The 27,409-nt window shown below is 46.6% G+C and overlaps 12 protein-coding genes across 12 annotated transcripts; 6 read left to right on the forward strand and 6 right to left on the reverse strand.

Annotated features, from left to right (window-relative positions):
* Nucleotides 1–345: 345 nt before the first annotated feature.
* On the forward strand, nt 346–624 carry LCP9604111_3219 (uncharacterized protein; the record flags this gene model as incomplete). Its single annotated transcript, XM_039070783.1, has 1 exon — nt 346–624. One exon carries the CDS (start codon nt 346–348, stop codon nt 622–624), a length of 279 nt encoding a protein of 92 aa, XP_038930486.1.
* Nucleotides 625–1,171: 547 nt separating this feature from the next.
* LCP9604111_3220 (SANT/Myb-like DNA-binding domain-containing protein) lies at nt 1,172–3,180 on the forward strand (the record flags this gene model as incomplete). Its single annotated transcript, XM_039070785.1, has 3 exons — nt 1,172–1,574; nt 1,685–1,873; nt 1,931–3,180. The coding sequence occupies 3 exons, from the start codon at nt 1,172–1,174 to the stop codon at nt 3,178–3,180; spliced, it is 1,842 nt and encodes a 613-aa protein (XP_038930487.1).
* A 106-nt stretch (nt 3,181–3,286) lies between these two features.
* Nucleotides 3,287–4,606, reverse strand: LCP9604111_3221 (uncharacterized protein; the record flags this gene model as incomplete). The annotated part of the gene is made up of 3 exons (XM_039070786.1): nt 3,287–3,338; nt 3,385–4,318; nt 4,369–4,606. 3 exons carry the CDS (start codon nt 4,604–4,606, stop codon nt 3,287–3,289), a joined length of 1,224 nt encoding a protein of 407 aa, XP_038930488.1.
* Nucleotides 4,607–6,958: 2,352 nt separating this feature from the next.
* On the reverse strand, nt 6,959–7,259 carry LCP9604111_3222 (uncharacterized protein; the record flags this gene model as incomplete). Its single annotated transcript, XM_039070787.1, has 2 exons — nt 6,959–7,192; nt 7,248–7,259. 2 exons carry the CDS (start codon nt 7,257–7,259, stop codon nt 6,959–6,961), a joined length of 246 nt encoding a protein of 81 aa, XP_038930489.1.
* Nucleotides 7,260–8,271: 1,012 nt separating this feature from the next.
* LCP9604111_3223 (ATP-binding protein) lies at nt 8,272–10,965 on the forward strand (the record flags this gene model as incomplete). The annotated part of the gene is made up of 9 exons (XM_039070788.1): nt 8,272–8,711; nt 8,770–8,873; nt 8,926–9,044; nt 9,093–9,930; nt 9,981–9,991; nt 10,046–10,167; nt 10,222–10,294; nt 10,343–10,762; nt 10,816–10,965. The coding sequence occupies 9 exons, from the start codon at nt 8,272–8,274 to the stop codon at nt 10,963–10,965; spliced, it is 2,277 nt and encodes a 758-aa protein (XP_038930490.1).
* A 2,297-nt stretch (nt 10,966–13,262) lies between these two features.
* On the reverse strand, nt 13,263–13,634 carry LCP9604111_3224 (uncharacterized protein; the record flags this gene model as incomplete). Its single annotated transcript, XM_039070789.1, has 1 exon — nt 13,263–13,634. The coding sequence occupies one exon, from the start codon at nt 13,632–13,634 to the stop codon at nt 13,263–13,265; it is 372 nt and encodes a 123-aa protein (XP_038930491.1).
* Nucleotides 13,635–13,774: 140 nt separating this feature from the next.
* On the reverse strand, nt 13,775–14,328 carry LCP9604111_3225 (uncharacterized protein; the record flags this gene model as incomplete). The annotated part of the gene is made up of 4 exons (XM_039070790.1): nt 13,775–13,782; nt 13,856–13,895; nt 13,980–14,085; nt 14,228–14,328. The coding sequence occupies 4 exons, from the start codon at nt 14,326–14,328 to the stop codon at nt 13,775–13,777; spliced, it is 255 nt and encodes an 84-aa protein (XP_038930492.1).
* A 932-nt stretch (nt 14,329–15,260) lies between these two features.
* Nucleotides 15,261–16,883, forward strand: LCP9604111_3226 (GAG-pre-integrase domain-containing protein; the record flags this gene model as incomplete). The annotated part of the gene is made up of 1 exon (XM_039070791.1): nt 15,261–16,883. The coding sequence occupies one exon, from the start codon at nt 15,261–15,263 to the stop codon at nt 16,881–16,883; it is 1,623 nt and encodes a 540-aa protein (XP_038930493.1).
* A 7,064-nt stretch (nt 16,884–23,947) lies between these two features.
* On the reverse strand, nt 23,948–24,663 carry LCP9604111_3227 (uncharacterized protein; the record flags this gene model as incomplete). The annotated part of the gene is made up of 3 exons (XM_039070792.1): nt 23,948–24,244; nt 24,300–24,458; nt 24,514–24,663. The coding sequence occupies 3 exons, from the start codon at nt 24,661–24,663 to the stop codon at nt 23,948–23,950; spliced, it is 606 nt and encodes a 201-aa protein (XP_038930494.1).
* A 278-nt stretch (nt 24,664–24,941) lies between these two features.
* On the forward strand, nt 24,942–25,736 carry LCP9604111_3228 (uncharacterized protein; the record flags this gene model as incomplete). The annotated part of the gene is made up of 1 exon (XM_039070793.1): nt 24,942–25,736. One exon carries the CDS (start codon nt 24,942–24,944, stop codon nt 25,734–25,736), a length of 795 nt encoding a protein of 264 aa, XP_038930495.1.
* Nucleotides 25,737–25,796: 60 nt separating this feature from the next.
* LCP9604111_3229 (uncharacterized protein) lies at nt 25,797–26,581 on the reverse strand (the record flags this gene model as incomplete). The annotated part of the gene is made up of 2 exons (XM_039070794.1): nt 25,797–26,390; nt 26,438–26,581. 2 exons carry the CDS (start codon nt 26,579–26,581, stop codon nt 25,797–25,799), a joined length of 738 nt encoding a protein of 245 aa, XP_038930496.1.
* Nucleotides 26,582–26,898: 317 nt separating this feature from the next.
* Nucleotides 26,899–27,340, forward strand: LCP9604111_3230 (uncharacterized protein; the record flags this gene model as incomplete). Its single annotated transcript, XM_039070796.1, has 2 exons — nt 26,899–27,075; nt 27,131–27,340. The coding sequence occupies 2 exons, from the start codon at nt 26,899–26,901 to the stop codon at nt 27,338–27,340; spliced, it is 387 nt and encodes a 128-aa protein (XP_038930497.1).
* Nucleotides 27,341–27,409: the final 69 nt, after the last annotated feature.

Below are 27,409 nucleotides of genomic sequence, written 5' to 3' on the forward strand. Positions count from 1 at the left end.
TGCCCCACCGACGCGAGTATATAACTCGGTGCGTCGCTCGACGTCCTCGCTCTCGTCTGCTACCCTTCCCTCTCGCCCGGCCGGGCCCAGCGACCTCGCCGCCGTGAAATGATACCGTATTTCCGGATCACACGGCACTGGACCCCCTGTTTCAGCTGGTTGCCTCACACACGGAGCAGTGCCCCTTCTCCACCCGCTGAAGCTGGAGCGCCAGCGGCGCTGTCTACTGGTCCATCGCCCTGGGGGGGGGGGGTTTCAGCTACAGTTGCCGGTCCGCAAACTTTGCTAGAGAGGATTTGCCCTCTGGATACGTGCGTGCTGGCCGGCTCCCACCACCTCGCCTGTATGTCTCCGTCTCTATCATGGACATCAACAGTGCCCAACTGTTGGCCAGAAGACTGGATTGACTCTCGTCTTTGCGCACAAATGCGCCTACGATACGACGTTATCCGACTCTCGCTCTTTCGTGCGCTGTCTAATCGGCGTACTCGTGTGCCATTGGCTGGTGTTCTGTCGCCGATTCCTCGTCTTGACGCCGTGGCGCAGAATGACCAGGTGTCTCACTTGTTTGCGGAGCCTTTTGCCTCGTACAGCAGCCTCGGAGAACTCCGCAATGGAACCTAAAACACCGTGATGGTATTGGCCGCTCACTTGAATGGACGCCTTCGGCCGCGCCCTGCTATTCTACAAGGGCGATCGTTTGACTCTGGCCCACTTTCAACAAGGCGCAGCAAGGCTGATCGATACATGGACGGACAGGCCGGGTCAAACCTGATGATACGATGCTATATATTATCCAATTAGAAAAATGCCGCATGTTGTAGCGCCGTGCCATCTGACCCCTTGGTCATTCTTGCTCTGAATGTTGGTGTATCACATCTCTCCGGGGACGGGCAGCACTTGGGCCAATTTCCCAACCGCCCCGGATGGGAAGTGGAAGTTGAAAGAAGGGAGAGGGTGACCCGGGAGGCGCGTATAAAGAGTCCTTGGATTCCCTCCTACGCAGAGGGACGCTAAATTTGTGTTTCCAGCTCTCTTCTATTTATCTCAGTATACAAGATACTTTAGAATCTCCGTGAGAGCGAAAGAACCAAATTTTCAGATCACAGTGCACCCCACCCCCCTTCTATTTGCTCCAACCGCTTCATTCTCTCCGTCTCTCGTGCAAATCATGGTCTCTATCGATCTGGACAACATCATCCATTACCACCCTGCCCCCATGTCCAAGCCCCCTTGCAAACCGCCACATCTGACTACTTCTTCTCGTGGTTCTTCCCACCCTCCTTCCAATCAGCCCGTCCTGATGCATCCTCTACCTCCGCGACCCCCGTGCCTTTCTCACGAGTCCCCGCAAACTTGTCACCCTCGTCGACAGAGTCCTTCTCCTGCTGTGTCATCTGTGCGTCGTGATCGCGACGCCCATCTGAACGATTTTGATAAAGAATTAGCCAACTTGGAAATGGCCGAATTTGGGAGCCAGGAGACTCCCGAATTATGCTTTGGAGGCACCGAAGAGACTCAAGCAGAGGACATCAACGACATCCAAAGAAAGGAACTGCATGATCAACACGGTGGTAAGTGATCTGCCCACCTGCTGGCTCCTCTAGCTTCTCAGGCCCCCATTGGGTGCCATTAATTGTTAAGTTGAAGATAAGTGAAATGTGCTGACTTCTTATTTTAAAAGGAGCCTCCCACAGCGACGATCGTTTTACGAACGATTCAAGGATCCTCTCAGAGGGCCCTACTACGCCGCAAGATACCGCCGCCTCATCAGACTCTCCCGGGACAGACCTTTCATCAGCAGCCAGTGCACCCACTTGTCCTATGGAAGCTGATGGCTCCGTTTCACCGAACGAGCCGTGTCCCCTTCAAGGTTAGTGGTGTCTGGTGATAGTGTTTTCCTAGATTGCTTCTTATCATACGGCTACAGATCCTACACCCACTGAGCGCAATGAAACCCAGCTTTCCGCTTTTGGCTGCGAGACAGACGTCAACATCGTGGCGGCCGGTAATGTTTCAACTGATCAGGCCCCATCGCCTAATCCCAGCACACCTGTTCCAGCCGAAGATGAACCAGAGCCTGCGAATCAGCGGCTTTTTAGGTGGAGTCCTGAAACTGGTGCAGAGTACAGAATATCAAGCCCTCTACCGGTCACGGAGGCACATTCCATCCAGTTGGACGCGAGGGACCTTTCAGCAACTCGCGACAGCCACCTGGAAGTGCGGAGCGACGGCAACGACATCCATTCAACAAATTGTTGTCCTGACGATGAAGCGTTATCAAGCACTATCTCGCCTATGCTGCAACAAAAAAAGCAGGCAGTTTCCAGATCAGAGGGAAAGGATCCACCAAGAGATTTATCTAGGTCGTGCTCTGTATCGGTTGTTGTGCCTGTAACCCGGTCCCGTGGACTCCCAATAACAAGGTCCACTAGATCCCGCTCCACACGCTATACAGGGAAAAGGCAAAATCGAGCAAATTCCGCTTGCACTGTTGAAAGCGATGATCCTGACGACAGTGACTATACGGACGGGAACGATTCTGGTGTTGGTGACATCACCAGGTTGCCACGTCTAACAAAAAGGCAGAGACGACCTACTACAACGAAGATCCAGCCCGCTCAGGCTCGACGTGAAAGCCCGCATCGCGTGTTCTCCTCGCCGGCCCCGGAACAGGAAATTGCAAATCCACGTCCTGCCACAAGTTTGCAGGACATACAAACCATTCCCGTCAGAGGCTTTCTCACTCGGCAAACGTTTCTATCAAGAGTTATCTACTCGTGCACCTTTCAGGAAGATAGGCAACCTTCTTGTCCGCATGGGCCAACCAAAGTTCCCGCTTACGACAAAAACTTAGACAATACGAGGCACGCCACGCAGTCCAGCAGCAAAAAGCAACCAGCGCGTGCGTCTCGTTTCCTGCCCGATGAGGACGACCGGTTGATTGAACTGAAGGAAGAACGAGGTCTCCCGTGGAGTCGGATCGTGAAACATTTCCCTGGGAGGACGAAGGGTTCTCTCCAGGTTCGCTATAGTACGAGGCTCAAGGACCGAGGAACTGGAAGTCCCAGGCAAGGTCGGAATGCAAGGGCTACATATCCTGCAGCTGTGGCCGTGACTCCACAAGAGACATGCGGTCTACCCTCTAGGTCTCGTAGGACTGGAAATCACGGGTCTTGAATTATGTATATAGCAGGGTTGCGATAAGCTCCCCTATTGAATGACGAAGATGGAAATCGCTAGAGATCTGGATGCCTTGAACTTAGCGATGCGTGACATTTCTTGGTCATGGACCGACCTGCAAACGTTGGAAGACATCGCTGCAAACCTCAAGATTCCTATGAAGTTTGTATGGTTATTCAACCCTAGAGGCTGTGCCTATACCAATCAAAAGTGAATCCAATTTGCTCAGGCTCGCCAGAAGAAAGCGCGTGAAGAAGTCCACGTTTCTCCAGGTCCTGACAAAATTCCTTTCTCGCAAGAAATTCATCTTCCATGCAGTTTTGATCCACATAATCACGATTGTCGCCACTGGCTCGCCCGATGATAGTTGCGTCGCCGTGGACACTCTGTAATAACGACCTCCACCACACCCCAAGGCGATAACATATCCCATGAATTATGCGACCCATGATCATACGCCATCGTTCGTTGAAAATTGGTATGACGAGGGTGGTCACTTCGCTACTTTCCTTCTTTCGGTTTTCGTTACTTTCTTTCACGTCGGTTCTTTCGTTCAAAAGTGTTTTCGTGTGCGCGGCTAGATCTGAAACGGTGACATATTTATTATGCCAACATTTGTCGATGATATTGTCAATCAGGGGATTGCCATCCAATTTCGGAAACTCCATGTTCTGTAGTAAGTCCACGACCTTAGGACCATGTTCGTAAGGATCCTCGGCAAGACAGCGATCTCCATAAACTTCAAAGCCGTAGTTCATCAAATAGTACAAGGAACCGAGGGCAAACTGTTCTGTTCGAGGGCCAAGAAAGCCAGGAGTTCCACATTCCCCTTGGTCTGACTCGTTATTATTGAGTATTCGGCCATACGGAGCCATGCAAGCTTCGTAATTTGTGCCAATTTTCGCCGTACAATCAAAATCGGATAGCTTTAATCGGTTGCGATCAAGTAGAACATTCTCAGGTCGTAAATCACCATGAGCGAGGTTGACGGATTCCAAGAAAGCGACGGCTTGAGCAAGATCGTTCATCCATTGTTTTCGTAGGTGTAGAGGTTCCAACTTTTCCACTGTAGTAACCACCATAGTTTGCTGGTCCCGAGTATGATTTTTTTGTATCCTAGAAGAAAGTGATATGTCTAGGAAGTAAATTAGTAGACAACCTTTTAACTGCCAATAGGGGTCGCACCTCTCATGTATTCGAGGAAGATGCCACTGCTAGAAAAGAGAAAACACTGCACAATAGAGGGACAAGGCGGATTTTGCGAGAATACTTGATATATCTCGAGCTCTTTTTGAAATTGTTCCCTCTCGAATTCCCCAGGCTTTGGGACTTTGACCACGATGCGAGGGTGGACCTCATAAACAAAAGAGATGCCTCCGCCCCAGATCCAATGAACACTTGGAAACTGACGTTGGATATCCATGGTTGAAAGGTTGACGTGAGATGGAGCAGCAGTATTTGGAGGATATTTGGAGGAGAGAAGGGATAGGAGCAAGAAAGTAACTAGTTGGCTAACCAGCGAGGCGCAGTGACATAATCAATTCTGATTGGTTCAATTGGCTAGGTTAGTTGTTAACGTATTCAACTGCCGAGTGGTCCACCCCGAAGACACCATAAAGTAAATGCGATGAATTACAACTTGGTATCTCAACAACGGCTGTCTAATTGGAACTTTTTTAATAGTTTGATTATTTTTGTGTGATTTATAACCTCTTTAGGGAATTTGGAGAGGTTTTATATCATCGTGATTGTGATATATATGTTTCCCTAAGGATTCAGACTCCACGAGAAGATAATTCGACAGCAAGGGCTAGGAAATGTAGATAAGATTTATGAAGTTGTGTGAGACTAATCTTTACCAGGATTGCAAATTCCAGAAACCCACTAGGCCCTCTTCCAAACCCCATTGCTCTTCACATAAGTACCGTTGTCGATACAGTCATCGCATGGGTCCCTTTTGGTTGTCTTGCCAAGGTACTCTGTTTTCTGGATGATGCCGCAATTGTTGCAGCCATTAAGTTCCCTGATCCTCCCGGGAGAATCAACTCGATGTCTGCATAGATGCTCGATTGTGTCAATAAGTTTCTGACACATGATGCCTGTAAGTTTCATCCATATCAGCTAAAGCGGTTTTTGTCTAGTGATGATCATTGATACTCACTCAAAGATAAGATGTAACTCGGGTGTGCGATAAATCCACGTCGTTGGATGTATACGGTACCAGAAGAATGTAATTGTCGTGGATTTCGAAGCTCAATGGGGATGAAAGGAGATTATTGGGAAATTTGGACGTATTTGTAGACTTCCCGGGGGGCTTGAGCGCTCAGAAAACGTCACGGTCAAACATTTGCGTTTCTCAGTGACCAAGCAAGACAGTTTGCATGTTGGCAACTTTGTCCAACAATTCCGTGAACCATATTACACCCATAACGGCGCATGGCAAGTGTTCTCTTAGCGCCTGGCCCACTGTGGGCAACATGGAGCAGGTCTGGTTGCGGCTCTACGCGCCCAGTGCTCGTGGGATTGGTGGACCGAGGTTATGTGCGGCTGCACGGTCTTTCTGTTCAAGCAAATCTTGGACGACTGCCCCACTTATGTGAGTGATAACCCAGTCATCACTGCAGCAAATACTGCAGTGTCCTGTCCTCCTAAAGCGACGAGATGCCGTAGCTGTCTCCTCATGACCAATTATATGATAAAGGGAAGCGAGCCGTGCACACTCTACAAAATAGCCAATAGAAAAAGCTCGTGTGATTGATGATCCTTGACACGCGGTCAAATGCGCTGTAACCGCAGTTTGTTCTACTCACTTTTCCACCTATTCTTCCATCACTCTTCCATCACTCTTCCATCACTCTTCCATCACTCTTCCACCCCTCTTCCACCCCTCTTCCACAGTTTCTTCTGCTTTCTCAACATGGGGGGAAAACGATATGTCAGACCGCAAAAGCCGTACAGTGCGACGGACGCTTTGAAACGGCTCGTTGACAAAGCCGAGAGTCTATCTCTACGAGAGTATCTTACCAAGAGCGAGAAAAAAAGCCTTGGGGCTGCTCTCACAATCTTACAAACAGAAACCAACAGCTGGAAGCGCCAAAAATATCAGTTGTTTTTACGCAGCCTGCAGAAAGATTGCGGCGCTCATGCGGTCCTCTTATGTGCAGTTGCATTGGGGCAAGTCATTGTCGCTAATATGAACCAGCAAAACCGTGATCGACTTGGGGGCATTTTAAAGACTGATACGCGGCTTTCTGGGACTGTTATACGAGAGCTTGCTGTTGTTGAATGTAATTTGCCAGATACTACACAGCGTGAGTGTTGGTTCAAAGCCAGAAAATCAAGCTAATTGCCGTAGATCCGGGCTCAGAGGGGTTTCAGCAGCTAGAAATCCCAACAGAAAAAGCACCAAGTGACAACACATTGTTTGACACGTACGAACAAGCAGCCATGTTGTCGAGGCCTCGACCAACTGGATTGATCAATGGAAGACGTGAGCAAAAAAAACTCAGACAATCAATTCAAAAAGCTAAATACATTCTAGAACCGGCGTTCACGTATTCGGAAGCATCAGTGGACCTCGTTCCGCAACTCGGAGAGCTGATGTACAAGGCGATCGAAACCAGCCAGCAATGGAAGATGGAAAGAGCGGCAGGAGAAGAGACAACTGATTGTTTCACGACGATCATACCCGAGGATACAAATGCAGATATATCCATCACTCTGTTAGTTGGACAGAGGGCTGGTATGCAGTTTCTCGAAAAGCTGAAACTGAAACCTACGTGGTCATCATTACTAGGGCATCTAGTACCTTGACCTCGTGCCTCGGTGGAACTGGAATTTTGATCTCTGTTTCCACATTCCTGTGTGTTTTTGGCTCCTCCTCACTGGCCGAGGGAGGAATGATCATGATAAGGGTGCCCTTGCCAATAATGTGCCTCTCATAATCCACTCCATCGAATATATGCCCTCGAATATATTCCTCTTCGCCTCTGAGAGCTGCATCTCCGACCTAAAGGTCTCCCGTATTAGACGTGCCAGTATTCAGTTCAATAGAAGCAACACACATTGGTTGACATTTCAAATTATCAAGCGACCGAGCACATAATCAAGAAATGCGTATTTTGTGGTCTGAAGCGACCCAGACCAAGAGGAGAGAATCGTGGTTTGCTCTGCTGACCGATATGTGGTTTGGGTAGATGAAGTACCGCTGAGAACAAGAAGCCTTCTTCGCAGAGTGAGCTTTCGGAGCTGCTGGGTTAGCAACGCCAGAGGAGTCGGCTGACTATTCGAGACGGTCGTTTCGGTTTGTTCTGGAAGGGACAAGGCGCCTGGTTAGACAAGAAAACATTCAAATGACTTTTGATTTCAGAATTTTCACCCACACTCTGGGAAAATGAAAGCTGACAATAGTCAAGAGTAAATAATATATCCGAGCAGTTGCTGCCCGACGATAAATCATGCGCGACAGGGGAAGGAGGGGCAGCGGGATTACATTCTCCCGTGGCCTTATCGATCATCCCGGCCCATCGATGCTGAGAGTTGACATTGATTCTAATTAGTTAATCAACTAGATTCATCACTAACTAATCAGTGAGCGCTGTGAATCAAGGCCAAATTATAGGTCTGTCGTACTATCGGTCCGCTCCTCATGTGTTTCTTGGCTGCTTTCTTTCAGCTTGACAATTTGCTCCGCTTAGCCTAGCCTTCAAAGCCACTCAATCTTCCACTCAAACTTCCACTCAATCTTCCACTCAATCTTCCACTCAATCTTCCACTCAATCTTCCACTCAATCTTCCACCCAATCTTCCACTCAATCTTCCACTCAATCTACCATTTATTATTTGCAGAATTTCCAAGCCAATCATTCTCATTTGTGAGACCCCTCATGCATATAATTTCATACACTCGCAGCATGTACCTCTGCACAGGATCAACAGATCAAGGATTGAGAGGGGGGCGACGGAGATATAAAAGAAAGCAACTTCATCCGTTCCATGAATCTTTCATTGATATTCACATCAACCTTTGTAATCGATTTTACAACCTTTTCGACAACCAATTCTAGTCTCAGTCATTAACCGCACAATATGGCATTGAAAAAAACTTCCCCTGATAGTCACCAAGGCTTGACGCCACCAGATAGCCCAACGAAGGAGTCGACAATGTCTCCTGCCACCTTGAAGGATCTGATGCTTCTCTTTGGTGAGTTTCTTGAGAACGCGCTGCTCGATCTTGCCGACCAAGAACCTCCAAACACTCCCGTCTCCCAGGACCAATCCCCACCAGGCCTCGACATGGTTCGACTGAAGCAGTTGATGGTCAAGCTCACCCACGATGAATGTGGGTCAGCTGAACCCTCCCTGGCAACTAAGCCTGTTCGATCTTCTTCTGCCAGCAATGAACAGCAAGAGAATGTTCAGGCGATAGACGAGATTGATATCGAAAGCCAGATCTGTACTACACCGGATGATTTCAAGTCGTTTGAGAAATGGGCATCAAAATCCCAATTCAAAACAGTTGTGGAAGTGTATGAGCCACCAGCCAACCACCCCTTCCACTTTTTCAGATAGCTGACACGGGTCTAGCTGGGACAAAGAAGCATGTAAATACAGAATTGCCGAGCCAACGGAGACTAGCAATGACCTGGACGACTACGCTGAGTACGCATTCGTTGTCCGTGAACGTGTTGGTATGTGACACCTTTGCTTGCCGGACCGAATACCTACTAATAGTATGATCAGACAGGACGTCCAAGGAGGTAGTGTCATTCATAGACATCAAGTCGGAAGGCCTACGCGACATCCTGCGAGACGTGTTGCACGACATCAAGGCCGTTAGCCTGATGGAGGACAAGCCATCGGTAATTGAGACAGTATTATCATCAAGGAGCACACTGACGTGGATTTAGATCGAGCAAAACGTCCTTTTCCATTTCCTCCCAGAGCTCGACAGATGTGCAGAGAACATGGATAGCAGTTCGGACCATGAGTCGGCACATGCGAAGCATCTCCTCTTACTCATCGAGCACCTCAAGCACAAATATACTTCTACTTTACAGCGTCTCGAGTCAATGTTGCAACACGGCCATATTACATATGACCTTCTTTGGGCGCTTTTCAAGCCTGGTTGCCATGTTTATACCACATGCATTGGCACAAAAGAGCCGCGATGTGTCACATTCGACGCAGGTGAAGAGATAACACAAAATGACGAGACGTGGTTTAATCTCGAATGCCGATTCCTTGATTATGACGGAGTCAAGTTCGGTGAGACCGGAATCTTTCTGCGTGTGCCAAAGTTCCGGGGGTCAAAGCCGATCGCGACTCTTGCGGCTTACCCTCTCCGCCACCATCCGAGTCACGAGCAAATCCAGAAACACTTGGTCGAGAGAGGCCAAAAGTTTCTGGGGTTGGCAGGCTCACACATTCAGCACTGTAAAGGCAGTGCATTCTTTATGAACAAGGGGAAGATTTTCAAAATCAACATCAACAGCCGAGTGGCAGTGGACGCCGCATTTTTCCATGAAATGCAGCCAAACTACTCCCGACCGTCACTCCGCGACATAGGGGTAAAAGACAAGAATAGCATTGCAGTCATTGACATTGGTGCAATGCTCATGGAGGACCGTAAGCGAGAGAAGGAGAAAATGCGAGGAGACGGTGTGGATGCACAAAAGCTGAGCGAGGCGGATTTACTGGTCTCCTGCCCAACAGTTTGCTGTTTCAGCTTCAAGGAAAAAATGTTCTGTATGTGAGACGACTGACAATGGTTTGGTGTCCGGCTAATGTGATTCCAGTGGAGTGCGCAGTTAGTGCTCTTAGGGACGTGGATTAGTCACCGGAGTCGTTCGACTGCCTAAAGATCTCTTCAGAGACCAAGACCATCCTCTTGTCATTGGCGAAAACCCGCCTGGGGATGATACCGACGGTACCATTCGACGACGTAATTGATAGAAAGGGCCAAGGATTCAACATTCTTCTGAAGTATGTCGGCAAAGCGTCTATGCTATCAAGACTTCCCAACCTAACTTGTGCTAGTGGCCCACCGGGGGTCGGAAAGACTTTCACGGTTGAGGCAACCTCGGAGTATTTCAAGCTCCCCCTCTATTCGGTATGAACCATCCAGCTCGGCTGATTTTGGCGTCACTGATTTTTCCAGATATCTGCAGGCGAACTTGTTGTCAACCACGGAGATTCCAATGCGCTTGAGCAACAACTTGAAACAGTATTCAAGATCGCCAAACACTTTAATGCCGTGCTTCTCTTGGATGAGGCAGACGCGTTCATGGAGCAGCGTACATCTTACCACGATACCCATAATCGCCTTGTGACCATTTTCCTCCGAAAGCTGGAATATTATCAAGGAATTCTTTTCTTGACTTCCAATCGGGGTATCCAGTTTGATGACGCAATTCTCAGCCGGATTCATTTGATCATTGAGTATGAGAATTTAACGAGAGAGTTTCGCAGAGATCTCTGGTCAACTTTTCTGTCCAAGGCATGTACGATGCAAGGACCTGCCATTGTTGAGGAGCACGAACTTCGACGATTGGAGTCTTTAGCTCTGAACGGACGAGAGGTAGGTGTCCGAGTGGCACTGAACATCTCACTTGCTGACCAATCATGAACCAGATCAAAAACGTCGCAGCAATTGCACACGCTCTCGCTGAGGCTGACGTCAACCGGGTGAACTACAAATACTTGAAGTTAGCCGCCGAATCAAATAAGAAATTTTCAAAGGAGTTTGGCAGAGAGAGGCCTGCTGATGGAATGTATGTCTAATAGCATACCTGGGAAAGTCATGTTGATAATCTCGTTTTTCGAGGTTGTCGAGCGGTTGGGCGCTTATCGCAATATTTTCGCTTAGTACACGACAGTCCATAATATCGGTTCTGAAGCTTCATAGTTGAATCAAGGTTTTTATGTGGTTCATGGCATCACACAAAAGTCAAGTTCGAGAGCCAGAATTGGATGATCAATTCGTGGTTGTCAACGCATATAGAATCGTATATCACCAGAGGCCATGTAGGTGCGTTGGAGAAGCGGGCATCAAGAATTATAATAGATAGAATTCTGACTGATTCATGCGGATACGGCCGGAAATGCTTCATGCTTCATTATCATGCATAGTTGTATTGCTAATCCAATAAAATAAGCACACTGGCTCACGTCACACGAAGACGTTTTGGATCTCCTATCTCTGGTTGACATAGTCGTCGTTTTACGGCTCGTGGTCGCTGCAAAGTCGGTCGACTTTTCAACGTAGAGCGGTGAAAGTCGATGATCAACGCCCGCCTAAGCTCTTCGTTCCACAGAATATTATCACGCCGAAGGTCTTCGTGGATGATTCCTAAAGCTTTGATCTCTCTGTTCGACTTATATATCTCCTGGAGAAGGGTAGGCGTGAGTTCTATTGATATTATACTTTCGCCTCCCCAGCCTATTACGAGTATATAGCGAATCTCTCCAGCCCTATGAAGGAAATAAATTTTTACTAGGTCGATCGTCCCTAGAAATATAGGCATAGCAGACCCTTAAGCCTTACGTAAAATTTGGTATACTTACACTTCGTAAGAGATATCTTTCTACAATCCCGATATGGTTCCTTTTCCGATAACAGTGTAGCTATATATAATATATATAAGTTTGAATAGTATACTATAAGCCCTATAACCTCTAAGGGGTATATATCTATTAATGTTTTTGTCTAGTTATACCTTTAGTAAATATACTAAATCTTCTGAGGTAATTAGATAATAAAGATTGTCTTTATTTCGACGATAGTATATTATATTTAGATAGTAGTTATCTAGAATACCGCTAGACTATAGTCTAAGTAAGTATCGCTAGGTATAAAATTGCGCTTCGCGGTAGTAGGACTAGCTTTCTAGTCCTTTATTATTATATATATCTCTTTGTTAAGCTACGCGTTAGGTAGATAGAGAAGATAGAACTTAGCTAAAGGTTCGTTTATAATATATTACTAGTTTCGAATCGGGGTCTAGCGATTATAACAACTGTAAGCGATATCTTATATCGGATAGGGTATAGCTAACTTAAGATCTAGTAGATACTTAATAAGCTATTGATTTAGAGGAATCTAGTAGAGATAATAATGGTTTATAAGTTAAACTAGAATCTAGGCTTAGAAATTCTGGGGTAGTACTGTTAGAGTTAAGGGAAAGTTATAGGAATTTGTCTTCGGGAATATAAGAGTAAGTGTAATTAAAACTAGTTTTCTATATTAGAATATCTGATTGTATGGAATTCCTCTACTCCTAACCTTATATAGGTAAGTAGAATACTATTAGATATAAATATAGTATTCTTATAATAGAACTATTTATAAAGGTAGCTTCTATTTCTATATTTACTTTACTGTTAGGATTATATAGAAAGTAGTAGAGTATACTAGGATTGTTTTATTAAATATAGAGGAGGACCTAGGTAATCCTATTAGTTATATAGGAGTACTCGAGCCCTTCCTAGATTATTATATAATACTCCTAGATAAGAGCAGAATAGATAAGTCGCTCTGTATTATACCTTAGCTTCGCTTTCTGGTTTATTAGTATTTTATTTAATCTAACTATATCCTTCTATAAGTCTATTGGTCAGAGCCCTATACGAAGGGTAGCGATAGAAAGCTTATAAGGTAGCTTATACTTAACTGATATAAGGAGAGTAGTAGTATTGCGGTCGATACAATAGATATAGAATTGGTTAGGTCTTAGGTAGTATATACTTAACGGTTAAGTTATATCTACTTTAATAGTACCGTTATCGTTTAAGGAATTTATATAATTGCTAAACTGGATGCTATCTCCGAGGCCGAGCTCATTATAAGTAGCGGGTATCTTGTATAACTCCGTTATTATATCGTTAATATGCTCTTCTACAGCGAACCGCTTATAGGCCTTAAGTTCTTACTCGCTACTTATAGGCTTGCGACCAAGTCGTCGGCCTAATCCTTCTAGCTTATATAAGGATGAAAATAAACGCGGAGCGCCTCCTGGTATTAACTGGAGATAGTTGTAGACGGACCTGAAAAGCTCCGACTGCAGTGCTGAGCAGTTGGTCTAGTGTTCTAATCGTATTGGGTAATATTTCCCAGTGGGAAGGGGTATTTTGCCAGTTATCGAGCGAGATGGTATCTCGACTCTCAGCGGTCGGGAGAGCAGGTCATGCGAATGGCGTAAGAATTCCACGAAAGTGGTCGGTCGGCTGAGCTTTTGAAGTTGTTCTCGTCTCTCTTTCTCCTGTCTGCCTTCATCTTCGGCTTGCTTCCGTCTCTCCTCTTCCTGCTCCCGCCTCCTTTTCTCTCGTCTTCCTTCATCTTCGGCCTGCTTCTGTCGCTCTTCGGCCTGTCTTTGTTGCTCTTCGGCCTCTTTGCGTCTCTTTTCCGCCTGCAGAAAGAGAGCCTTGTAATCTGGGGAGTTGTTGTCGGCCATCGATCTGTCCGAGGGGGAAATAGCTTGAGACAATCGCGACAGGTCTCGATTGGTGGATGCTTGATCCAGGAGGCTGATGTCAGCCGATCACGGTTTCCGGTAGAAGTATTTCCCGGCAAATGACGCAAGGTTTCTATTGGTTAACTAACTAGTTAATTTTAGCATCTCAAAGTATGACATAATATCCCCTTCCTGGACAAAAGGGAGGCCTCAGCACTCACCAAAAAATTGGATTTTCTCTGGTTTCAAAGGGACTATGCGCTGGGGGCAAAGTCAGTTCACTGGGTCAGTCGCCTCGCCCTGAGTCATGAGGGTCCATCCGACTCAACTCGGATCGCTCTAGACAGAGATGTGACGGCGATAGAGAATGCCAATACGGTGTGGGTTGGAGTCGCCGTTCTTCCTCCTGGCTGCGCTCTGCTGCTTCTCGGAGCCTTTGTTATTCTTCAGGCTGACATCGTAATTCAGCAATTGTTTCCTCGATCCCTTGTTTATAAAAGTATCCAGCAGATAATCGAATGAAGTTAACAGAGTAGGCCGCCTGCTGTTTGGCGAGGGGAACGGACTGTCACGGAGGGATCCAGCTTACTCACCCCTTGACTGCAGATTCGATTGGTGCCTCAGGCATATAAGGCATGTCGGAGTAGATGCACTGGCATACCGGCATACCGGAGGATCCATTGATCCTATGCATTTTGTAATTTTAGATTAGTAATCGGCGGCCCATATAAATTGTTAGGAAAGTCGATACAGCAATACAGAGAGTTGAACACCATTGATTGGACCCCTACATTTTACAATACGGCCCACGCCGACAGTTATGAGCCCGGTTCGCACTGAATGAGACTACTATAGTTGGAATACAGTATCTAGCACGCTGCTAGAAGTGTCTCGCGACCCCTGAAGCTATTCTGAAGCTGTACAAAGCTACCCCTGAATCCAGTAATGGAGGCAGCATCAATCCTCTCCGCCATGAAGGGCGAAAAACTGAAGGACTCGCCGTAGTGGTTCACCTGGTTTGCAAAGGTGCAGCTATATGCCGTACAAAAGAACGTATGGGATCTATGCAATCCAGACCTCACCACGACAACCGATCTCGCTAATAAACGACCTGAGCCTCTCTAAGAACCGGCGGAACCCGAATACCCCGAGGAAGGCGATGAGAGGGACCGAAGGATCTGGCGAGACCGTATGGATGTGTACAAAGTGAAGTACATAAGGTGGGAAAAGCAGGCAAAAGGACTGAGCGATGTAAATGAATATATCCTCACATACCTTGATCCAATCCACCATCTCTCTCTAGTTGCATATCGTACTCTGTATGATAGGCTTGTGTATCTGAAGTCTCGCTTTGCCCGATCGACTGCGTACGAAGAAGAAATCCGTATGAAGTGGAAGGTCTTTGCAATGCAGAAGCCGATAGGAGACATCGAGGAATGGCTTTAACAGTGGAACACACTAAGAGAGCAAGCTGTCAGTCTTGGCATTAATGATGGAGATGCAAATAGGGACTTCTTACACGCTGTGAAAGAGGTGCTCCCTATCTGGTGGCAAGGGAAATACTAGGAGATTGTTATGGACAAGAAGGTGTACGATACTCGAGATCTTCTCGAATCATTCCGCGCTATGAATCGTGAGATAGGTGTCCAAACTGTGACCTTAACTAATGCTCCAAAAGGTGCATTTTCAACCTGGCAAGGACACCAAGAAGCGAAACCGGAAATGAAGCAAGAGAAGCTCCCATTTGAAAAGAGACGCTGTCCCTGTGGCAGCTCCCACCCGAGGCATAAGGTTGCCACTTGCTATATCATGAATGAAGCAATTCGACCGGAGGGATACACTCTTAATGAGCGTACGCTAGAGAAAGCGAAGAAGAAGTTAGCAAAGGACCTCGCTTGGAAGCAATGGGTCGACAAAGTGGTTGCTGAAGCTCAGCTAAAGGCGGAATATGCTAACCAGGTTAGCTTTGCTACCACCTACCAAAAGCATGAAGCCGTACAGATTAGTAAGCATGTGCTATCTGTAGCAAAAAGCGACGAGCCCTCTCTTCATGATCGATGGATTCTCGACACTGGATCGAGTACGCATATCTGTAATGATAGGAGCTTATTTGTTGACTTCACCCCGGACGATATGGAAGTTTCAACTGGAGACAGCACCACAAAGATGCTCGGTAGGGGTACAGTTCGCCTGATAGGAAGACACCCGGTGAAGGGAAGGATGGAGATCACATTGAGTGATGCTCTATACTCACCTGGATTCCATACAAATCTAGTATCATACGCGATGCTAAGGAAGAAAGGTGGCCTTTGGTGTCAAAAGACGAATTGCATACGGGATCCTAATGATAGGCCTGTCGTTAGTGTACACTTTTGGGATCACTTTAACCTCTGGCTTTTTGATAAGCCTGGCGAAGCTCCTCCGCAGCAGGCATATGCCACCCAGGCAGGCGTACTGAACTTAGTGAAGCCGCAGGAATCAAAGGCTTCCTCCGAATTATGGCATCGGCGCCTAGCCCACGTTGAACCACGTACTATAGCAAAGCTTGCTAGCATGGTAGACGGCGTCGTTCTTGAAGATAAGAAGTCGACGGAGCAGCAATCTCTATGTCAAATCTGTAAGACAGGAAGTGCTCCGAGGCAGATATCACGACGGCCAGTCGGAAGATCCTTTGGACGATTTGGAAGGGTGCACTTTGATCTAATTCAACTGCCACCGGCGTACAACAGACATCGCTGGATATCTCACTTCTATCTAGAAGGACCGAGGTTCCATTGGATCATGACACATGAAGTCAAACCGGAATGCCAGCTTGCGATAAAGGAGTTCGTACAGCTAGCAAGGAATCAGTGGAAGCTGCCGATCAAGGCTTTCCACTACGATAATGAAGCCGCAGCAGGCAGAGCAGCGGAGTACAGCCTAACGGCTGATGGTATCTTAGTATATCATACTCCTCCTGGACACTCAGAAATGAATGGGTATGCTGAGAGATCTGGCGGGATGATCATCACCCGCATGCGTATGCTCGCTCTCGAAGGGAAGCTTCCTAAGGACCTATGGCCAGAATTTGCAAGCGCCGCCGTATGGTTATTGAATCGTACGCCGTCGTATATCGCTACCGAGAACCGCTGGGTGGTTCCGTGGGAAGAAGTTAGGAAGGAATTTGCACCGGTGATACCGAAGACTAACCTGTCAAATGTCAGGCTATACGGGAGCATGGCGTACTGTAGGATTGAGAATCAAGTATAGTCTGATAAGATGCACCCTCGAGCAGAGATTGGCTTCCTGGTAGGGTACCGTGCCTCGAATATCTGGAAGATCTGGTTTCCGCATAGTGGAAAGGTGAAGCATATAAGGGATGCAGTCATTGATGAAACCCGGAAGTACACACCTGAGTACGACCAGTATAAGCCGATCCCACTACCGCTAGTGAAGCAACCGCAAGAACTCACAGCTGAAGAGATCACCTAGGTGATCAACTATGAAATCACTGGTCAACAGACTAGTACGATGGAGGAAAGTCAGGGCATGTAGGATCGGGATGATCCCCAGTAGCATGATTCCCAGCAAGATAATCCTCAGCAAGCACAGGGGAGTCCTCAACAAGCGCAAGATACTTCTCAGGAAGTGATTCAAGAAGCAACTAGTAAAGCAAGTGCTCAACGAGAGACTACCCCGAGTTAGGGGGTGAGAGAAGAAGTATACTGGCCAACATCTAGTCATCCATCGGCGCGTATAGCACCACCAGGTGTATTTCCGGAGGATCAGGATCTACCACCATTGCCGATAACCCCGCCACAAGAACAGGAAGAAGAAGCGAATACTAGCTCTAGTCAGGGGGTGGATATATAGGCTGATCAAGAAGATCCAGCGCATCAAGACCAGACCCAGTACGAAGATTAGGCTCAGCACGAACCTACTCCTAATCCTATAGAAGATGAGCTCGAAAGGCAGCTACAGTCTGAGCTGCTAGCACCAAGCAGAGAGATAGTTAGTGACATTGACACCGGCAACATACTAAGTGGAAGACGAACACGCAGAGCAAGAAGAGATGACGATTTTGCATATGCAACAACCACTATAGTACGGGATGAAGAGCCCCCGGCTCTACTCCATGCCTTTGCCGCTGGTTTATACGTAGAGAAACCGGACAGTCGTCGTCATCGAGATGATCTTCCTCCACCGCCGAAGCATTGGAAGGATGTTATAAATCACCCATTTCAGGAAGGCTTCCTCGTAGCAATGAGGAAAGAGATCAATTCGCTATCTGAAAAGGAAACTTTTGAAATCATCGACAGACTAAGGGACAGAGGGAAGCAGATCCTCCCTCTACTATAGGTTTTCTCATACAAATTTGACTAGGACGGTTACCTATTAAAACTGAAGGCTCGTATCTGCGTACGAGGAGATCTTGGAACCATTTCTCACGAAGAGAAAAGGGCTGCTACACTAGCAGCAAGGACAGCAAGGATGATCTTCGCACTAGTGGCTGCTTTTGATCTGGATTTGCGACAGCGGGATGCTGTCACTGCATTCCTAAATAGCAAGCTAGATGAGAAGGAGACGTACACCTATATGCCAGAAGGGTTCCAGACCCTAGGCAAGTGCTGGAAGCTACGCCGTGCTTTGTACGGACTGCGGATCTCACCGAGGCTATAGTAACGAGAAGCAGCAAGTGTACTACGCAAGCTAGGGTTACAACAGATGCCGGAAGACCCCTACGTCTTTATGGGATAGGGCTTGCTGGTTTTCTTCTATGTGGACGATATCCTGATCGCTAGTCACTGTACTGCTAAAGCGCAAGCACAGCAGCTGGAGCGAGACCTGGAAGCACACTGGGAGCTAACAGATCATGGAGAAGCGGCATGGTTTCTTAATATCCGGATCGTCCGAGATAGACAGCAGAAGAAGCTTTGGCTCTGTCAGGATAGCTATGTGACGAGCATTGCTACCCGATACAATCTGACAGACCGTCCACCTGTCTATACACCACTGCCAGTTGACGAATTGACACCCTACTAGGGTACGGCTACGCCGAGAGAGATCCATTTATACCAACAGAAGGTTGGATCTGTAGGATATGCCACCACAATCACCAGACCGGACGCTGCAAAAGCCACCGCTCGGCTTGCGCAGTTCCTCACAAATCTAGGTCCCTAGCACTAGTAGGCAGCTGATCGAGTCATCACCTATCTCTACACCACCCGGAATCTGGCTATTGAATATAGTGCCGGAGCAGCCAGTACAGGAATGGACTCGGTGCAATTTGCAAGCGATGCTTCGTACGGGGACCACCCTAACAGAAGGAGTTCAGCTGGATATATCTGCCAGGCATACGGCGGTCCAGTTGACTGGAAAGCCAGCAAGCAACCCACTGTGACAACGTCAACCACGGAAGCAGAACTGCTAGGCCTATCCGAGGCCGGGAAGCAGGTTCAATGGTGGCGGCGGCTGCTTAACAACCTAGCATTTACCCCGTCTCATCACCTAACCATTGACTGTGATAATGAGAGGACGATCAGCCTCTTGACAAGCGAGGATGTAGCCTTCGAAACGAAGCTACGACATGTGGATATACACCACCACTGGCTGAGATAGGAAGTCAGAGCAGGACGTATCATGGTACGCTGGGTGGCGACGGCGAGCATGGTTGCCGATGGCCTCACAAAGCTGCTATCCCGACAGAAGCATGAGAACTTCGTACGACTGCTAAGGATGGTGGATATAGGCTATCTTATAGCCTAGGAATTGGGGAAGAGAATGGATCATGCAGCATGCCAATGTATGAAGTGCAGCGACCTCAGTATGCATACTGGGCCCGCTGAGGGGGTGTGTCGGAGTAGATGCACTGGCATACCGGCATACCGGAGGATCCATTGATCCTATGCATTTTGTAATTTTAGATTAGTAATCGGCGGCCCATATAAATTGTTAGGAAAGTCGATACAGCAATACAGAGAGTTGAACACCATTGATTGGACCCCTACATTTTACAATACGGCCCACGCCGACAAGGCACTTTGGCCGTTGATTCAGAGCCTCTGTTTCCAAATATACGCTGTTTCGATGGCACCTAGATTTGCCTCGTCAGTGCATATATAAATTCGGCCCGCCTGCAAAATCCTCTTCATGCACAGTCACCACAGCGAGATCACTATCTCAATTGCATCATTCGCGAGGCCCTCATTCTGCCCTCCTATGGCAGCCGTTTACTTCGAACGACAACTATGTTACGTCATTTCGCTGTGAGGAAGGTGCACAATAAAGCTAGTAGTCAGCGAAGTTCTTTCAAAATAGAGAGAATAAGCTTACCTCTCGCTGTCCGTCTGTTTGACAAAACACGCTTCGGTATGCTCTAGGCTTTGCGGTTAGACATCATACAATCATTCCAGGGGACTTCATGGGAAAGTAAAAAGACGTACCTGACTTATCTGGGCAGTTAAGGCCTTGTAAGGAATAGGATCTCTGCACGAGTCGCTGAACTTTGTTCGTTGACACAACCTGCAATGATCATTAGATAAAAAAATACTTGGAGGGCCGACGTCTACGAGGTATTTATAGGGACAAGCCTTGCTTGGTCCTGGTGGTCTCTGACAGTATCAGCAGTTTTGAGCAGGTTGATGGCAAAGTGTACCATAGAACCAAGGAGCCCGCATAAATCTATCAAAAATGCCGAAGAGATAACCACTCACATCAAAAAAGACCTTCATTATCATCACTTGAAGCTTGTGTAAATACCCCAGGGGTTATATCCTAGACCGCACTTTTTTTTAGAATTGAGGGAATATCAGCACGTATGCATAATATTCTGAACGGAGACATGTCTTATCTGGTAGATCAACCATCTCCTCATCTTCCCTAAGATCCATCGACCTCAAAAAGTTGAGCCAAATAGCTTCTCATCATATGCCTCAAAATTCCCTGATCCATCGTTGGCTACCACTCACTAATGCTTAATTCTCTTAGCGTCTCTATTCCTGTGGTTCAGAGTGACGCTAACCCAAATTCGGTAATACAGACTCCCATGTTCGATATTCTAGATTCAGATGGAAAGAGCAACAGATTTAGGAACACAGGATGGCTATAGAATACTAGGCAACAGAAAGACAGTTGGCCAAATTTGTACTTTCAACGATGTTTTCCATGATAATAGTAGAATGAACGAAACGTCATTGATTAGCCGATGAGTGGTGAGAACATGAGGGTCAAAGGCTAAGAGTAGACTTGCAGTTGGTGATTAAACAATTAGCTAGCTCAGAAATCCGAGTCCAGAAGAGTAATCAGATCTTTACCTCCTGAATTTGAGGGATGCCAATTGTGAAATCAATAAATACAAAATAAAAAAATAAAAAATAAAAAATCCGTTGCTTTAACCCCACAGTGCAGTTGACCGTTTCTCGTCGGAGACACCCAATGTTTACACATCGGTTAGCTGTCACAAAGAAAATTATAGCATAACTAGGCCTCAGCTTGATGCGTTAATATAGTATTGTTGACCGGCTCCTCGACCTTTTTTTTGGGAAAGCCAACCTCTACCATCCAGCCCCAAAGCTAGTAACAGATCAGGATCTGGAGCAGGTTGATAAAGATACACCTGAACCTGAACAACATACATGAAGTTGTACGACCAAGCGAAACTTCCACCAGACCAGAACTATGCAATCAATTATTTTTTGCCATATCCTCGGTCCATGACCTGAAACAGTCATTATCGCAATGGATTCGAAGTCACTGAGGCCCTGAGGGTAAAGCACGATGATTTGTGGTTCCAGAGGGTACTCAAGAGTTCGCTGTAAATTCCGAAGACATTCACGACTCCTAGTAGGCCTGAGGATAGGGGAAAGTAGATAGCCTGTGTAGTCAGCTTATCGGGTACGTAATTCAATCGTGGTGGAGACAAAGTGGCTTCTAGAGGTATGGAAAAGTCAGTACACGAATTAATAAGAAGCTCTCGTGAAGGTTGGAAAACTATCTGGAAGATATGGCAGAAATAGGCTTGGCACCGGGCTTGCCTAGGACATCTCTAACCTAGGTGAAATGAATTTTTTGCTGTAAACTTGGGGGGTGCCTAGGTATTAGGAAAATGCGCTGATTTGGAGTGGAGACAGTTATCTAGCCAATGATATTCAATAAACACCCTACTTCTTTCAGTTATTTAAAAAGAAAATGAATTATTTAATTTTGTTTTAACCCTCACATTTCTAACAACCGATCGTTTAATCAACAGCTGCAAGCGTTAGCCCTCGTTTCTCACCACGATAGGCATTATACTACTCGTCGATGTCTTATAAACTATGTGTTTATTCTCGTTCATTCTACTATACTGATTATAGTGGAAGGCGTTATTAATATTAATTGTACTTCCGGTCAACTCCCAAATAACCGTTGGTTGCAGGTTATTTATTGTTCATCAACATCATGTCTCTTCAACCGGTGTCTTTGCACTTAGCCCGCATTTTAATTTGCATTCTAATTATTGATTACCTATACCAGAGCCCACTTTTTATCTCGCGAGTGGGACCCTCACTTTTCTGGGATCGAATACAATCCCAGAATCCATAACATAACTCCTAGGCACTCTCTTAGTCGTTTCTAGGAGTCAAGTCATAGTTCCCAGAGGATCTCCAGCTCGCGGGAGTGGACTGTATAGCTCCGGGAATGATAGGTAATACCCTAGGAGCACCAATAAGCAGACTGTGTCGTTCGGGGAACGACAACTGTGTTTTGGCTCTATTTGTTTCCTCCGTATATATTCTTGGAGGAAACTAGCCACCCACAATAGGATTGTTGTTGCGAGGGTTTGCGATGGAGATAAGAGATACCACGATGTTAGTGTCTCTCTCAATGTCGTTCAGAGTGCCGCTAGGCTTGATTAGGTTTGCTATTATGCAGTCTATCTGAAATAGCAATAATTGATTCATCACGTGCAGCGTTTAATGCCCAGACACCCTTGGGGATTTAGGGAAACAGGAGGGAAGCAATTTCTGGCATGATATTTATCAGATTATGCAATATACCTTGCGACTTGAACTTCTCTCAATTTGCAAGTTGTAGGCTTCCTAAGCCAATTATGCTATAATACCTGACCAATCTTGGGCGGGTAGTTCGGTCACAATTTCACCGCCCGCCATTGCTTTTCCTCACGTTTAACCAATCATTCAATCAACTCGACTTTTCTATAGAGAGGACAACGTCTAAACGACCTTCTCACCACTTTTATCACCACTTTCAACGGCCTCATATTAAAACATCTAAATACTTGAATTTTAATTGCTACAGTATCACCACCTCCGTTTCTCCACTAACCTTTGTTGAACTTAGAATTAGGTAGGCCTTTATGTCTCCTAGACTAGTTCATTTAATCTGACCAAGGGACTGTCATCAATTAATTGAGAATCAACGGTAGGCCGTGACAGCAGTCCCTCAACTACCTCGGCCCTCACAAACAATTGGGGTGTGGTGTTGAAGCGAAGCTGCACTAAGTTTGCAAGTCTGTAGGCGCAACTCCTGCAAGTATGGAGTACAATTACTCAGTTTCGGACCGGCCGAATTATTACCCGGTGAGCACCTTCCGCCAAGCAAGAACCCCCTTTTCTACTCCCCAGAAAGTTTCGGAACTCCCAATCATTTTCGTGCCAGATTCCAAGAAAGACCCAAATTACATGGATCTGATGTGCACCTGTGGCTTTTTATTTTATAAGTAATCTCTTACATGCGCAAAGACATAAACGTTAACATGCGCTTTTGCTCAAACTCTAGCTGTGAAGAAGATTTGCGCCTTTGCGCATTGCTTCTAGCCTTGCAGATCCTCAAGGATTTTCTCCATGGCTGTCCCTACAGGGCGTGTGCTTACCTCTTGGCGTTGCTCCATGGGCCCCACCTGGCACTCGCCCACGACCCACGAAGGCTTCGATCTAGAAAAGCATGGCCATACCTACGTAGCCCATCCATCTATATGACCGCTCCTACATAGCCCGCTGGCCTAACAGGAGGAGAGGAATATTAGCCAAGTTCGAAAGTCAGGGAGAGGAAATGAGAGGGGGAAGTGTAGCCAGCGCGGAAAATTCAGGTGGTTTTAATATTTACGTATATCCTTCTCCACTTAGGTCCTAGGTCCGTGCGTATCCCCAACGGGCTTTCAGAAATATGCAGCCAGCTGATTGGACGAAGGAACACCTTTGTCGTTACCATAGCATATCGGCTCTTTATTGGGCTAGCAAGACTCCGTTCGCAGGTTACAACCGTTACATATCATTGCTGCTGATCTTTGTTCCATTCAGACCCATCGTCGAGCCATACTCAGACAACCACTATTACAGTGCCAACTTTGCCATCCACCACGACTTATCTCTTCTGGAGAGCTGGGCTACATCATCTAAGCCCTGGAGAACAGCACTCTTTTGAGCAGGCGTGAGATTAATAGATCCTCTGGAACACATATCTTCTGCCAATGTCCTTGCATCGGTTGCATCACGTAGCTTCTTGGCCGGCGTGGGTCGCAAACCGCAACAATTGATCTTGAAGACGAGAAGATCAAGCTCGGAAATATAAGGCAAGGCGTTTGATCGAGCTGCCGATATTGGCACCGCGGCGGATGGAACGTAGGGAGACTGTAAACCATAAGTATATGTTTTGTTTGCAATGAAAACTGGTCACCGAGCTTACCTGCCAATCAGGAGTGATGTCAATTTGAATCGACTTGCCGCCCACTCCTTTGTAAAAAAAGAGTTGAGCCTGTTGCTGGAACTGACTCGATGGCATAGCAAGCAGCCTGTCCTTGACTGCTTTGGGCGCTCCTTGAACAGTGATGAGGAAATCGACATCCTATTTCAAACATTATTCAGAGAATATTCAAGCAGATAAAATCATGAAATCGAACCTCAGTAGTGCGATAGCGTCGGAGATAATTCCAAAGACCCAAGCCCCCGATGACAGCTATTCTGGAGTTCGAGAATTCAGGCATGGTTTTGAGGATATCAATTACTGCTCCAGCAGCGACCTCCAGTTCAGCAAAGGACGGCGTAGACATGGTAGAGATGAACGAATGCTTTATAAGCAACTAGATGGAGACTCAAATATTTAGAAGTTATCCAGAGGATCCTGACGAGCTAGCTTTGGTTCCTAAGACTTAGTTTATATATACGCTCACAGGGCGACCAGCCGCACATCGGTTCTTGGTTATAAACAGTCATGTGACCTACGGTACCACCAACAGCGACATTTAGCGCCGACCACCCCGTAACCCCGACAACCACTTTCTAGCATGAAACAAATTTTGCCACAAATAGAACGCCAAAGGACGATATGATGTTCCAGATTATTTCTGACCTGCACCTGGAATCTCCTGCTGCATATGACGTCTTCGAAGTCAACCCCAAGGCACCATATTTAGCCCTACTCGGCGACATTGGCTATGTCAAAGACGAAGGCTTGTTCCACTTCCTGCGTAGGCAGCTGGAAGTGTTCCGCATCGTTTTTTTGGTGATGGGTAATCACGAAGCGTATCACAGCAGCTGGTCTGAGACAAAATCCGCCGTCAACAAGTTCAAAACGAGAATTGACGACACTCGAGGATCCAGCGAGACGCTCGGTAAACTTGTCATTCTCGATCAAACGCGCTACGACATTTCACCTGGGATCACCGTCCTCGGATGTACTTTGTTCTCGCGGGTGGCCCAAGCACAAAAAGAAAGCGTTAATTTCGGTCTGAATGACTTCTATTACATTGATGATTGGACCATCGAAGCCCATCAAGATGCGCACCATGCCGATCTAGTGTGGCTGAACCAAGAAATTGAACATATTTCGCGCTCGGAGCCTGATCGTAAGGTTGTCGTGTTTACTCATTTCTGCCCATCAACCCACGCTATGGTTGTCGATCCCAGACATAGGAACAGCAAAATCTCCTCAGCTTTCATGACCGACCTATCAAGCGAGCCTTGTTGGGAAAATGGGGTTGTCAAACTTTGGGCTTTTGGCCACACGCATTTCAATTGTGACTTCCAAGACTTGAAAACTGGGAAAACAGTGACCTCAAACCAAAGAGGTTATTACTTCACTCAGTCTGAAGGATTTGATTGTGAGAAGACGGTTGAAATCTAGAGTTTGAGTGGCCAAATTATGTTTATTTCGATTGGAGATTGAGGTATTAGCCCGGTCTTGTTAATCATTTATCATTGGGAGGCGACGCTCTTCAATCAAGCTGAGTCGGAGCTCATCCAGCATTGAATACATCTCAGGATCTCCCTGTTTGAGGGCATGGTAAAACTTTCTGTAACCTTCTTGCAGCTTGTTTTCATCCAAAATGTCCGTACCGTCGACATACTCCAACATATAGCTCAGAATAGCCAACCAATAAGTCTCGTAAGAAGAATCGTAGTCACGGCAAAGCAACAGAATCAGGGCCTCGCAATATCTCACAGCACAAGGGAGTTTCACGGTACAAGGATGCGACGAGAAGCGTCCTCGGCCACGACCTAGAGATGCCGACGGGAGTCGATCGTCCGACGCAATCATGATATCTGGATTTTTCTCAGGCAAGTACCTTAGATCTTCAAACTCCCATAGCACATCAGATTTCCGATAAAGCGAGACCACAAGCTCATCATTAATATGCAGGTGCTTGAATGCCGGTGGGACTCGTAAGGTATCTGAATGCGGACAGCCCGAGCTTTGGTTACAGGGTAAAAACCCAGCACTCATGAGTGAAGAGAATGCGACCTGGGTGAGATCATCCGGAATAACAAAAGCTGCTTCCTGTTAGAACATTAGTGGATGCTCCGGCCAATCGAGACAATACTGACATCCACAATCGTGGGAACTCCATAAACAGTGAGTAGATAGTTGCCCCAGAGAAGGTTTGGGACATTTATTGAGTCGAGAAGACTAGAAATAGACGAGACAAGATCATTGCCCAACTTTTGTTCAGTGAAGTGGAAACCAGCCATCATCACCGTGAAGGCTAGAGGAATAGGAGTTTGGATTCTTCTCACTTTAGCAGAGGTGAGATCATACGGAGCTTTTAAATAATGGTGCTATTAATCACATGATAATACAAAATGGCACGTGATGAGGGGTTATGCGTTGGGCGCTGACCAGGAAACGATAATATAAAATATTCCCCGCGATGGTTCCACCACATTCAGTAAGTGGAAAGAGGCGATAAATCAAGGGAGAAACTGATTATAGTAACTATGCATCTACAGGATCCGATCAGCTGAACTTGCCCCTTTGAGACGCATTTACCTTTATCCTCGGATAAGCGATGCCGCCTGACGAAACGACATGCTCTTCCATCGATGAAGGTCGACGAAAAGCATTCTCACAATGGTTCAGTACTGCATCTTTTGAAGCATTTGCGAAAGGTGTATCCTCATGCAACGACCGTGAGTTGGGACGGCGGGTTTGGACTCTTTTAGTTGACAGTGGGGTTTACGAAGAGGTATCTTCTGCAACAAACAGTACGTTATGCAGCAGGCTGACCACTAGAGCTATAGGGATTTGAATATTCTGCATGGAGAACCGAGGCATCATCTCAATTCAAGAGCAAAGCAGGCTCTGGCGATCTCATCGTTCTTTCGGGGACTCCGCGAGTCGGACAAGGACGCCCTCTACCACTGGGATCAATAACCCGTGTATGCAACGAAGATGTCATACACCCGCCTATGGACTGCATTTATGTTTCCAGCGCAACAAAGAAAAAATGAATATATGACAACTATGGCTAGGGAGTGAATGCGGCGATTCGATTAGGGAAGCGTTGGAAAGTCTATATC

Source organism: Penicillium roqueforti (genome assembly GCF_015533775.1).
Source record: "Penicillium roqueforti strain LCP96 04111 chromosome Unknown scaffold_05, whole genome shotgun sequence".
Classification (NCBI taxonomy): Eukaryota; Fungi; Ascomycota; class Eurotiomycetes; order Eurotiales; family Aspergillaceae; genus Penicillium; species Penicillium roqueforti.